General features: G+C 44.4%; 1 protein-coding gene across 5 annotated transcripts in view; it reads left to right on the forward strand.

Annotated features, from left to right (window-relative positions):
* Positions 1-6,768, forward strand: part of pard3ab (par-3 family cell polarity regulator alpha, b) — a 121,801-nt gene extending 115,033 nt beyond the window's left edge. For all 5 annotated transcript variants that reach the window (XM_087811119.1, XM_087811120.1, XM_087811121.1 and 2 more), the window contains one exon: positions 3,267-6,768. In XM_087811119.1, coding sequence (XP_087667245.1) covers positions 3,267-3,651 — 385 coding nt within the window. In that variant the 3' untranslated portion in view covers positions 3,652-6,768. The remainder of the gene's footprint in view (positions 1-3,266) is intronic.
* The last annotated feature ends 7,101 nt before the right edge of the window (positions 6,769-13,869 follow it).

A 13,869-nucleotide genomic window follows, 5' to 3' on the forward strand; every position in this document is an offset into this window, starting at 1 on the left:
TGTCTGTCCCTCTGTCAGTCCGTCTGTCCGTCCCTCTGTCCGTCCATGTGTCCCTCTGTCTGTCTGTCTGTCCCTCCGTCCATCCATCTGTCCCTCCGTCCATCCATCTGTCCCTCTTTCCATCTGTCTGTCTGTCCCTCTGTCCGCCTGTCCGTCCATCTGTCCGTCTGTCCCTCTGTCCGTCCATGTGTCCATCTGTCCCTCTGTCCGTCCATCTGTCCGTCCATCTGTCTGTCCGTCCATCTGTCCCTCTGGCCGTCCATCTGTCTGTCCGTCCATCTGTCCCTCTGGCCGTCCATCTGTCCATCTTTCTGTATGTCCCTCCGTCTGTCTTTGTCCAGTCCAGTGTTGGTCACTTCATCAAGTTCTGAACTTTTACAATTTACCCACATAAACACAACATTTCCTATGTACACACAAACATGCATTACATTCACACAACATTAATTACACACAACAAACCCAACATTTACTTCACAAAAAAAAGGCTAATCTACTAAGCACACTAAGACACTAACATTTATCACACACATAAAAACACAACATTTATTCCTAAAACACAACATATTTCCTATGTACACACACAGACAAAAACACAACATTCCTTACATAAAAATTACTTACTTAAAAACACACAAACACAACATTTACTATTCAAACACCTTAAAAATCAACATTTATTAGGTACACACAAACACATTTACTACACACCAAAAAAACATGTATTTCTAAAACACACATGACACAACATTAACTTCTTATACATGAAAACACAACAAAAAGACAAAAACATGACATTTCCTATGTACACACACACTAAAACACAACATGTATTACATAAACACACATCAACACAAACAAAGGAGGAACACATGTTCTCTTGAACACACACAGGCTCCGTGATGACACCGAACAAAAGGTTGACATTTATACAACTGCGCTCGTCATCCGCTACACAACTGTCCTCCGCCTCACACACTTCTACACACAAACCCTCATAAAATGTTGAAGATTGTGTAGAAGCTTGTGCGGTAGTATTTCAAACCACGCAATCGTAAACACACTTGCAAACATGTCACAATAAACACACAACAGACCTCATTCAACAATCACTACACAACAGTTTTATGACACATTAAAACGGTGCTATACAACAAAGCGCTCATGATAATGTCGACACACACACACACACACACACACACACCCTACAAAGATCTTTGAACACACAACGGAACACACGTGTGTGTGAAGGATCAGGGATGAAAGAGAAGAATTAATGACGGCGGCTCATCAACGGGATGAAAGACTCACACACACACACACACATATATAGACTCACACACACACTGAGACTCACACAAAAAGACTCACACCCACCTGTCTCACCTCTTTGACGACTCGTGAATGTGAGTCAGAAAATTGGAGTCGGTCAAGCGTGACCGGATCCTCCTCTCATTGATCCAGACGAGTGTGTGCGTCCACACACACACACACACAGACACACACAGACACACACGTGAATAATTGTGTCTCTTCACACTCCACTGATAAAGCTGCTAATTATTCATGACTCTGTCAGAGTGTTTTTGTCTTGAGCCAGTCGAGTGTGTACGTTTGTTTGTTTGTGTGTCTGGTCCTGATGTGTGAAACCTTTCTTCTCCGTGTGCTCTTGCAGACGCACAACACACACTTCTTATACACACACCAGAATACACACTTGTGCACGCATGTCTCGACACACAAATGTCATAATACACACTTCTGCACACACTCTCACACAAAGGCCAGAGACATTTTGACACACACTTAATAAAGAATATCAAACACGGGCCAAATGAAACACTTCTACACACACTTGCACACAAAGGCCAGAGTACACACTTCTAGACTGTTTCACACAAATGTCAAATGAGCGAACATGTCTACACACAACAATCACATCCACACACTGTCGCAAATAGGCCTGAGTACACCCTTCTACACACATTTTGACACACAGTTCAACACACTATTACACAAAGGGTAGAGTTCAAACACAAACACATATTTTGAAACTTACACTCTACACACTTATTGACAAACAGACACACAAAATCACATACAAATTGATACACTTCCACACAGAGACACCATAAATGCACACTATACAATGCAATATGCAACACAATTTAAACTTCTAAACACGCACAACCCCACAGACACACACCTGTACACACACAAGGACACTTTAACACACTCATACACATTTAGACACAAGAAACTTCTACACACACACACTTCACTACACAAATGGCATCTTCTAAAAACACACAACACCCCATACTCACACTAGTAAACACAAACAGTCGTACACACTCACATCCACACACACAAACATGCACTTCTACACACACACCTTTACACACAAAAATATACGCACACACAAACCCAACCAAACACAGACGCACTCTTACAAGCGAGACACTTCTACACACGTCAGTATAAATTAATAAGTACACACACTAATAAAACACACACAAATATACTCACTCGATCTGCAGCAGAAAAAACGAAACGCAAACGATTAGCACGCTGCCAGTGATGCCAACAAATAGCACGCTGCCAGGATGCTAACGTTTAGCAAACTGCTATGGATGCTAACAAATAGCACCCTGCCAGGATGCTAACGTTTAGCAAACTGCTATGGATGCTAACAAATAGCACGCTGCCAGGATGCTAACGTTTAGCAAACTGCCATGGATGCTAACAAATAGCACGCTGCCAGTGATGCTAAAGATAAGCACGCTGCCAGGATGCTAACGTTTAGCAAACTGCCATGGATGCTAACAAATAGCACCCTGCCATAGATGCTAACAAATAGCACCCTGCCAGGATGCTAACAATCAGCACGCTGCCAGTGACGTTGACAGTTAGCACACTGCCAGCGACTATCGATTTAGCAAACTGCCAGTGACACCAACGATTAGCACGATGCTAGTGAAGCTAACGATTAGCACGATGCTAGTGAAGCCAATGATTAGCACCATGCTAGTGAAGCCAACTATTAGCACGATGCTAGTGAAGCTAACGATTAGCCAACCACCAGTGACGTGGCCTCTGACGGGAACAGCTAGCATACTGCCAATGACACACACATAAACACACAAAACGTGAAGCACACAAAACTCAAGTCCACTAACACACTGAGCTAAACAAACACAAACTACACACATGGTCACGTGACTGAAGGTCCGGTCGGTTCTGACGCTGAAGGTCTCGTCCTCCAGGCAGCCGAGGAAGAACCCGAGCACCGTCTCTCAGGAGTCCTGGGACAAGGTCTACCCGCCTGGCGAGGTCTTCCAGACAGCCAAGGATAACCCTCGCTACTCCAGCTACCAGGGTTCTAGGAACGGCTACCCGGGCGGTCTGGGGGTCAACGCCCGGGTCCTGCTGGAGGCCCAGGAGCTGCTGAGGCAGGAGCAGCGGCGCCGGGACCAGGAGGCCAAGATGAAGCTGATGCAGGACCAGAACTACGACGGGTACTCGGGGCTGCGCCTGAAGGACCCGGCCTCGCCCAAGGGTCCGTTCCGCCAGGACGTCCCGCCCTCGCCGTCCCAGGTGGCGCGCCTGAGTCGCATCGGGTCCGAGAAGGGTCGGCTCTTCTACTCCTGAGGACCTGCTCAGAACCTCCCGTGAGGGTTCAGGACTCGAGGCCTTCAAGGACAACTTTTCTCCCGTCTTAGCCACAGAGCGCAGTACCGCGGCCCGACACCGGTGGCGCCGAATGTTCCGCTGTCGTAGGAAAGTGTCGTCGGTGCATCTTGACCGTCGTGGTCACGACTCTCTGACGCCGAAGGTCGAAGGTTAGATTCCGACTGTGAGCGGCGTCACTGCAGGGAGGACGACAGGAAGAGCCGCGTGTTATTAATAAAGTAAGACCCTCCCCCTGTCTCACCCTCTCTCTCCCCTCTGACTCCCCCCTCTCACCGTTTACTCCCCCACTATACATAATTCATGTCATCTCTGGAGGAGCTCCAGGCAGGAGGGAGGCAGCTCTGATCTGATGCCCAGCTCGCCTGCTTCTCTCTGGGCCTCAGTCGCTGGCTGGCCTGCCCTGCTGTCTGGAGCTCCAGGTCTCTCTCTCTCCTCTACCTCAGCAGCCACTTCTTCATTTCCTCCTTTTCTCCTTCAACTCCTTCACCTCCTCCTCTTTCATCTCCTTCTTCATCTCCCCCTCCTTCATCTCTTCCTCCTTCACCTCCTCCTCCGTCTCTTACTCCTTCACCTCCTCCTCCTCTTTCATCTCCTTCTTCATCTCCTACTCCTTCATCTCCACCTCCTTTATCTCCATCTCCTTCATCTCTTCCTCCTTCACCTACTCCTCCTTCGTCTCCTCTTCTTTCACCTTCTTCTCCTTCTCATTTTTCTCCTCCTCCTTCGTCTCCTCCTCTTTTGCCTTCTTCTCCTCCTTCTTCATCTCATCCTCTTTCACCACCTCCTCCATCTTCTCCTCTTTCATCTTCTTCTCCTCAGCTCCTTTATCTCTTCCTTTTCCACCTCCCGCTTTGTCTCGCCTCCTCCTTGTCTTTTGTCTCCTACTTCTTCATCTCCTCCTTCGTCTCCACCTCCTTCATCCCCTCCTCCTTTCTCTCCACATCCCTCTTCGTGTCTTCCATCGTCTCCTCATCCGTCATCTCCTTCGCCTTAGTCTTTACCTTCTTCTTCCCACATCCTTTATTTACACCTCCTTCCTCCCTTTCTCCTTTACCTCTTCCACCATTATCTCCTCTTCCTTGTTCTTCTTCACCTCCTTGGTCACCTCCTGCTTCATCTCTTTCTTCATTTCCTCCTCCTCCTCCTCCTCCTCCTCCTCCTCCTCCTCCTCCTCCTCCTCCTCCTCCTCCTCCTCACTGAATCTTTCATCAGGACCACCTGCTGCCTGTCACTTCACCTCAGAGGCAAAACCCGCTTTTCAAAATAAAAGCGTCGAGGGTTCGTCGTCGAGACGAGAACCAAAGTGTCTGTGAAGAGAAACTAGAACTCGATCAATCTTTCATGTCACGAGAATGAAGTCATAAACTCCTGATTCTTTAAATGACATTAAAACTAACAAAAACACATTTTGATATTTTAACTAAATCAACAAAATTCTTGAAATTTTAATCTGCTGAATCATCGTTTTTTTTAATTCATGATTTAATTCTGTGAAACTTAAACATTAAAAGTCGAGGTTTTTTTCTTTGATCAGTTTTATTTAATTTTACTTTATGAACAAATGTAAAATATTCATGAATCAATGTAAATAATTTTTAATAAAGGTTTTTATAAGTGTGAAAATAAAAAGGTACTTTTTGATGCATTTTATTTAACTTTTTTATTAACTATGATCTTTTTTTACGTAACGAGTTCATTTTATATTGAGTCGAGACACGACGCTGTTGAAAAAACAACAAAATCATTTTCACACATTTTTTTAATATTTTTTTTTGTATTTTATGACTTTATTCTCGTCAAACATCCTGTTTTTAACTTTTCTTTCCTTCTGAGCTTTTAAAAAAGGGAAATATGAAGAATTAAAATCTCCGTCCAGTTAACTATGAGTTTTTTGAATATTTTTTAATTGTGAAACTTTTTATCTCTCGTTTGTCTCACTGCCAGTTATGCTAACGGTTAGCACGCTGCGAGCAATGATATTGATTTAGCAAACTGCCATGGATGCTAACAATAAGCACGCAGCCAGTGATGCTAACACATAACACGCTGCCAGGATGCCAACGTTTAGCAAACTGCCATGGATGCTAACAAACAGCACGCTGCCAGTGATGCTAACGATAAGCACGCTGCCAGGATGCTAACGTTTAGCAAACTGCCATGGATGCTAACAAATAGCAAACTGCCATGGATGCTAACAAATAGCACACTGCCAGTGACGCTAACATATAGCGTGCTGCCAGGGAAGCAAACGATTAGCACGCTGCCAGTGATGCCAACAAATAGCACGCTGCCAGGATGCTAACGTCTAGCAAACTGCCATGGATGCTAACAAATAGCACGCTGCCAGTGATGCTAACGATAAGCACGCTGCCAGGATGCTAACGTTTAGCAAACTGCCATGGATGCTAACAAATAGCAAACTCCCATGGATGCTAACAAATAGCACCCTGCCAGGATGCTAACGATCAGCACGCTGCCAGTGACGTTGACAGTTAGCACGCTGCCAGCGACAATATTGATTTAGCAAACTGCCAGTGACACCAACGATTAGCACGATGCTAGTGAAGCTAACGATTAGCACGATGCTAGTGAAGCCAACGATTAGCACAATGCTAGTGAAGCTAACGATTAGCCAACCACCAGTGACGTGGCCTCTGACAAGAACAGCTAGCATACTGCCAATGACGCTAGCGGTTAGCAGTCGGGTCGATTTAAGAAGAGAAATCTTTGAACCATTCAAATGTCACGAGCGTCAAAACTTTATCGAAAGAAAACCAACGACAAAGAACGAAAAAAAGCGTTCAAAGCAGGAAGACGTCGACGGCGACTCGAGCGTCGACACAAACATTTTAACGAGACAGTTTTTTTTCTCACGTGGCGTCGAAACGTCGTCGTCTCTCGTGTGTCGAGGAGAAAGTTTGGTGTGTCGAGGAGCCTGGATTATAATCTGTGATGTGAAGGATGTAACTAAAGTGCCTAAAGTGTGTTTGTGTCACTTCTGACTCTTTGGAAAAACTTTATTGAGGAACTTTCGTGTACATACGAGTTTAGAATAAAATACTCTACAGACGTCGACTGCAGTTATTGACCTGAGACCTGTTCTCCATCAATCCTTGACCTCCTTCCACTAAGCCCCGGTGCATGCTGATGACATCATCACTCCGAGGCGGTGAATGATCCAGCGGACGACTGTCAGAAGAGTTTCTGGTTCTGACCCGTGTGACCCAGGGGTCACTGGACCTGACCCGACCTGTCACTGACGTCTTCATCTCCTCGTGTCTGACCCGACGACTGGTTCTGCTCCTGGAGGACGAGACCAGAACCAGACGTGATGGAAGGTCCTGGTGAGGAGGAACATCTGTGTGTTTGTGTCGTTGTGAGTCCAGATGTGTGGTTCTGTAAGTGTGTGTATGTCCAGATGTGTGGTTCTGTAAGTGTGTGTGTCGTGTGTTTCTGTAAGAATGTGTGCATCCAGATGTGTGTTTTTGTGTGTGTACAGATGTGTGTTTCTGCAAGTTAGTGTGTTTTGTGTGTTTCTGTAAGTGTGTTGTGTGTCCAGGTGTGTGTTTCTGTAAGTCTGTGTCGTGTGTCTGTAAGAGTGTGTCCAGATGTGTGTTTCTGTAAGAGTGTGTATATCCAGATGTTTTTTTTTTGTAAGTTAGTGTGGCATTGCGTTACATTAAGAGTGTGTTTCTGTAAGAGTTTGTGTGTTTTGTTGTGTATTTCTGAAAGAGCTTTTGTGTGTTGTTGTGTATCAAGATGAGTATTTCTGTAAGAGTATGTGTGTTGTTGTGTTTAGATGTGTAATTCTAGAATAGTTTGTGTGTTGTTGTGTGTCCAGGTGTATATTTCTGGAAGAGTTTGTGTTATTGTGTTCAGGTGTGTATCTGGAAGAGTTTGTGTGTGTTTTTGTGTATCCAGGTGTGTATTTCTGGAAGAGTTTGTGTGTGTTGTTGTGTTCAGGTGTGTATTTCTGGAAGAGTTCGAGTGTATTCTAAAGTGTTGTTGAGCATCAAGAGAGTTGATCATGTGACCTGGTCAGTCCCAGCTACACAGGGTGGAAGACACATTTTGAGCCTAATTGAAACACGATGAACCTTGTGCGGTCGTTGTGTACTTCTTGTCGCGTCGTCGTGGACACACAGATGTGTGTTCTGGAGTGTGTGTCGCACACATGTGGGCGGAGACGAGGACAGTGAACGCATCACGACAAACGCTCAGTTAACGAGCAGTTATCTGTCGTCCTCGTCCGCCCACATGTGTGCGACACACACTCGTCTGCACAACGCACTCACAACATTATGACCACTGTCACAGACTCACACTGGCTTTGTGTAGCAGCGACAATGAAGTCGCTTCATTTGATCGCTTCCATTTGTGTGTGTGTGACGTGTGTGTAGTTCTACAAGTGTGTGACTCTGAGTGTGCATTTATTTAGTTTGAGTGTGATGTTGTTGTGTGGTCACTGCAGTGTGTTTGTTGTGTGGATTGTGTTTGCAGGTGCGTGAAGTTTGGAGGATCAGGGTTGTGTCTTCATGTGTGTGTTTGTGTAGTTGGAGAGTGTGCGATTTCTTTGGACAAAGTCGAGTGTGTTATCGACGACTGTTGAGTGAAAATGGCCGACATGGTCATGTGATCAGATCCTAGTGTGAGTTTTAATAAAGTGACTTTGGAAGAGAAATAATTGTGTGGTTGTGTCGAGTGTGAGTCTGTGTGTGTGTGTCGTACGCTGACAGAGATGAATTCACATTATTAGGCCGCAGACATCGGAGCGATGGTGTCATCCATCTTCATCCCCGACCGGCAGCGTCGCACAACTCCGCCTCCTGCACTCGTGCTGTTGGCAGACTCACAAAAGAAGGTTCTAGATCGGATCCTCATGAGTCCCGGCGGAGCAACACAAGTCTTGAGTGACGGGTCAGAGAGCACCTGATGCTTCACCTGGATCTGGAACCTCTCGAGGGTCTACAGAAGGAATGTGAGTCAGCAAGGATGAGGATCAGCACCTCAGAATCTGGATCTTCATAAAAACATGTTATAATGAAGCAGAAAAAACTGTTTAAGTAAAAATAATTATTTAATTTTCTTCCAAATTAATTATATTACACTAAATCATTTAAAAAAATTGTCGGGGTAAAAAATTTTTTTAAAACTGCCAAATAAAATTACAAAATTTAGTTTCACAAAATTTTAAGTAAAAACCTTGCAAACATTTATTTTTTATGTAAATATATTTGATAAAAAATATATATTTCTTTTCTTGAAAGTTTTTTTTGTTACAGCAAATAATATTTATTGTTTAACAAGATTATGAAGAAAAAACACTAAATATTTTTCTGTAATTCATATTTTTTTTACATGCCATTAAAAATCAACAAAAATTAATTCAGAAGATTATAAGAGGATTAACTAAAAGGTTTTGCACTGATTAAAAAATAATAAACTGTAGATTCGTCTCGAGGGTCTACGGAGGAAACTGTGTCAGCAAGGATGAGGATCAGCACCTCAGGATGTATCTGAAGTTAAAACGGGTGCTTAAGTCCCACATACACTAAGAAAATATAGTTGTTTTTTACAACTAAAACTTCAATTACACATGCGTACCTTCTGGATTACGAGTATGAATATGTAGTTACGTCAATGCAACTTGATAGTACGAGTACAGTGTACATGTTACGGAGTATGTGGGACTTATGGACCTGTTTTGACTTCATAGATGTTGGTCTTAATCTTTATCAACATATTTTTATAAAGATGAAGGAAAACTATTTAACTATTTATCTCTTCGATTTTCAATGTTGTTTTGGGTGATTCTTTTTTCCTTTTTTTTTGTGTGTGAATCCAAACCTCATCTGTGGTTTCGCAACACATTTGTGTGAAATCCAGCCTCGGCTCTCGTGTCGTTTTCACGTCCCTTTGCTAACAGATATGTTCGCGAGCGGCTCCAGCTCATTGTCCGGCTCTGGCGCGGCGGCGCGCTACGGTTGAGGGGGTTACAGGATCCGAGCCCACACACACACACACACACACACACACACACACACACACACACACACACACACACACACACCGGCTTATCTGCGACGGCAGAGACGCAAGAAACAAAAGGCTTCGCTCTGATTCTCGCCAAACCTTCTCGACACATCCTGCGCCGCCGCTTCTCCAGATACCCGTCAAGATGGCGGCGTTACGGGGCGACGTGCACGACCCGCGGGTAGAAACTTACACGAGTCTCTTCAGTGACTCGGACACCTGCGGATCCTTGACTCACTTTGACCTGAGGTCACTTCCTGTCGTTGTGTTCGTGGTATTAACCGTGGCAGAATTTAAAGAGACTCATGTCCACTCAGTGTGATTGAAGTTAAACCTGGTCAATGTTTGGAGAGACTCGCACCCGCTGTATGTGTAGGAGGTTAAACCTGGTCAAATCTCTGAAGGACCCACTGTTTTTGGAGGAAGTTAAACCTGGTCAAAAGTCTGAGAGAGTCTTATCCACTGTTATTAGAGGAAGTCAAACCTGGTCAAAAGTCTGAGAGACTCTTATCCACTGTTATTGGGGGAAGTTAAACCTGGTCAAAAGTCTGAGAGACTCTTATCCACTGTTATTGGAGGACTTTAAACCTGGTCATGAGTCTGAGAAACTCTTATCCACTGTTATTGGAGGACTTTAAACCTGGTCATGAGTCTGAGAAACTCTTATCCACTGTTATTGGAGGACTTTAAAACTGGTCATGAGTCTGAGAAACTCTTATCCACTGTTATTGGAAGAAGTTAAGCCTGGTCAAAAGTCAGAGAGACTCTAATCCACTGTTATTGGATGCAGTTAAACCTGGTCAAAAGTCTGAGAGACTCTTATCCACTGTTATTGGATGCAGTTAAACCTGGTCAAAAGTCTGAGAGACTCTTATCCACTGTTATTGGAGGAAGTCAAACCTGGTCAAAAGCGTGAGAGACTCTTATCCACTGTTATTGGAGGAAGTCAAACCTGGTCAAAAGTCTGAGAGACTCTTATCCACTGTTATTGGAGGAAGTCAAACCTGGTCAAAAGCGTGAGAGACTCTTATCCACTGTTATTGGAGGAAGTCAAACCTGGTCAAAAGTCTGAGAGACTCTTATCCACTGTTATTAGAGGAAGTCAAACCTGGTCAAAAGTCTGAGAGACTCGTATCCACTGTTATTGGAGGACTTTAAACCTGGTCATGAGTCTGAGAGACTCTTATCTACTATTATTGGATGCAGTTAAACCTGGTCAGAAGCGTGAGAGACTCATGCCGGAGTCACATGGCTGGATGTGTGGATCAAAGATCCGTGAGTCGGTCCAGACGATCAAACTATTACAGCTGAACGAGGTGATTGTTTAAAAAACAACAGCATAAAAACAAAGCGTTCATCTTTCCAGGAGCTCGTAAAAAAAAAAATGGCTCGTCGTGGTTTTTTTTTTACGAGCTCGGCGCTTCGTCGTCGTCGCTCAGATTTTAATAAGCGAAGACGATCTGAGCCGAGATTCATATATTTTTATGTCTCCTCTGGTGAACACCAACAATTAAGCTTCTCTTCAGCCGGACTCGCTAGTCAAACGCTTAATTACTCCGTCCTGTCCTTCGCCAGCGAGCGCGGCCAAGTGCTGGACAATGAAATTAGACGTACACACACACACACACACACACACACACACACACACACACACACACACACACACACACACACACACACACACACACACAAATGAATAAATCTGTTTACCAGAAAGTATTTGGGTGCAGCTCTAGATTTCTTTCTAATTCCCCAGAACAAATTTACGAGCGACTCACTTAAGCTGAATGATGACGGCGAGTTTTATTGCGACTCTGGATTAGTGGAGAGTCGCATGATGAAGCCTCGCGGGGCTCCAGGGCTCTAATGGAAAAAGATGCTCGCATTTATTTTTGGGAGACGAGAATCGTTCTTCACTTCGGCTTCTATCGAATCATCCCGGAGTCGTCGACTCGCGCTCGTCACTCGTGGAAACTCACCGGCTGTGCTGCTGGTACATATGTGTGTGTGTGTCTGTCTGTTTGTGTGTCTCTGTGTGTTTGTGCGTCTCTGTGTGTTTGTGTGTGTTTGTGCGTCTCCGTTTGTTTGTGGCTATGTGTTTGTGTGTTTAAACCTTTTACCTTGAGGCCAAGTAGAACTGGTCCTCTTGGTCCAAGTAAATTTAGTCCTTGTAAATTCCGTTCTCATAGACCTGGTCCTTGTTGACCAATTACTTGTAGAACCGGTCCTTTTATATCTGGTACTTGTAGACCTTGTTCTTGTACAACCTCATCCTTGTGGACCGTTTCTCTGTGACATAGTTCTTATAGACCTTAGGCCCTGTCCTTGTGGACCTGGTAATTTCCCTAAGACCTGGTCCTCAAAAACCTAGTCCTTGTTGACCTGGTTCCTGTCGACATAGTACCTATTGACCTATTTCCTGTTGACCTGGTCCTTGTAGACCATTAGCCTAAGACCTGGTTCTTGTAAAACTGGTCTCTGTAGAACCAGTTCTCGTAGGAATAGTACTAGATTGGGGCCTTGTAGACCATAACCCTGAGACCTGATTCTTGTAGACAATTTCTCTAGAAGAGACTTGTCGCTTCTAGACCTTGACCCTAAAACGTTCAAAACAGAAGTCCGTCCCGTCGCTCCAACATTTCCCGGTTCTTAATGCCTCGCTTTGTGGAGAGAAAAGGTCAATTAGGAGTGTGTCACGGGTCGTTTATTTGCCGCTTCAAGTCAAACAAAATACAAGCTTTACGATCGATCGGCCACTTTCTCCCTGCGACTGTACAGGTCAATAGCCCCGGGCAGTAAAGGTCCCGAACTGTAGAAACATTGCGATATTTAAGGCAAATTTCCGGCCCGTGAGGTCTTTCCTTTCCGGCCAAATTGGTTCTTTCAAGTTCCTTGTGTCCCGATCACCCGCTGAGAAAACATCCTAACCTGCCCTCTTGCAATCTATCATTCAAATGTTCTCGGGGGGGGGGGGGCCTCAGTCTTCCATCCCCCCCCTCCTGGATGTGTCCCGCTTCGTTCTTTGATCCACGACCAAAGGTGTGAAAGGGCAGACAAACAGAAGTTTTAAATAACCGGTGTCATGTCTCTAATTCTGTTTCAAGCTTGTCTTGAGACAGTGTAAATCAGTCTGAGTGAAATGTTGATTGTGAATGTGTATTCAAACTTTTAAGCTCTTAGTTCATACTTTATATTTTGATTATCTTTTAGCATTAATTCAAGTATGGCGTATACATATCGTGTATAATAATTTTAATCTATCATCCCTTAGACCTGGTCCTTGCATATCTGATACTTAAAGACCTGGTTCTGTAGACCTTGTCCTTGTTCTGGTCTTTGTAGACTATTACTCTGAGACCTGGTTCTTGTATACACAGTTCTTGTAGGCATAGTACCTATTGACTTACTGTACAGTATATCCTCTGGACCTGGTCCTTGTATATCTGGTCCTTGTACACCATTACCTTGAGACCTGGTTCTTGTAGACCTGGTCCTTGTAGACCATGTATCATAGACCTGTTGCCTGTAGACCTTGTCCCTTAGCCCTGCTCCTCGCATATCTGGCACTTGTAGACCTGGTTTTTGTAGACCTTAGACCCTGTCCTTGTGGACCTGGTTCTCGTGGACCTGCTCAATGTTCCTAAGACCCGGTCCTCGTACACCTAGTCCTTTTCGACCGGGTCCTGTAAACATAGTACCTATTGACCTATATGCTGTAGACCTGGTCCTTGTAGAGCATCAGCCTGAGACCTGGTTATTTTAAAACTGCTCCTTGTAGACCCAGTTCTTGTAGGAATAGTACCTTTTGATGTGAATCCTGTGGACCTAAGCCTTATAAAGATCTTGTACTCATAGACCTGGGCCTTTTTAGACATATTATTCCAGTAGAACTGGTCCTCTTAGAGACCATTGGACCTTGTACCCCACACTCTGTCTATGATAATCTGGTTTCCTTCATAAAGAAACAAACTTTCGTTGAATCCATCTTTTCAGTGTTAGTTTCCAGATCTACACATTCCGGACACGCACAGTCATGCCTGTCAGTCACGATGACGTTAAAACAAACGTTTGTCCCTCAAGAACATGGGTTTGACACGGTGTAGTACGATGGAGACGACCTGTCTGGTGGTCTTCAGTGTCTGC

This window comes from Callionymus lyra, chromosome 16 (genome assembly GCF_982586985.1).
Source record: "Callionymus lyra chromosome 16, fCalLyr1.hap1.1, whole genome shotgun sequence".
Taxonomy (NCBI): domain Eukaryota; kingdom Metazoa; phylum Chordata; class Actinopteri; order Syngnathiformes; family Callionymidae; genus Callionymus; species Callionymus lyra.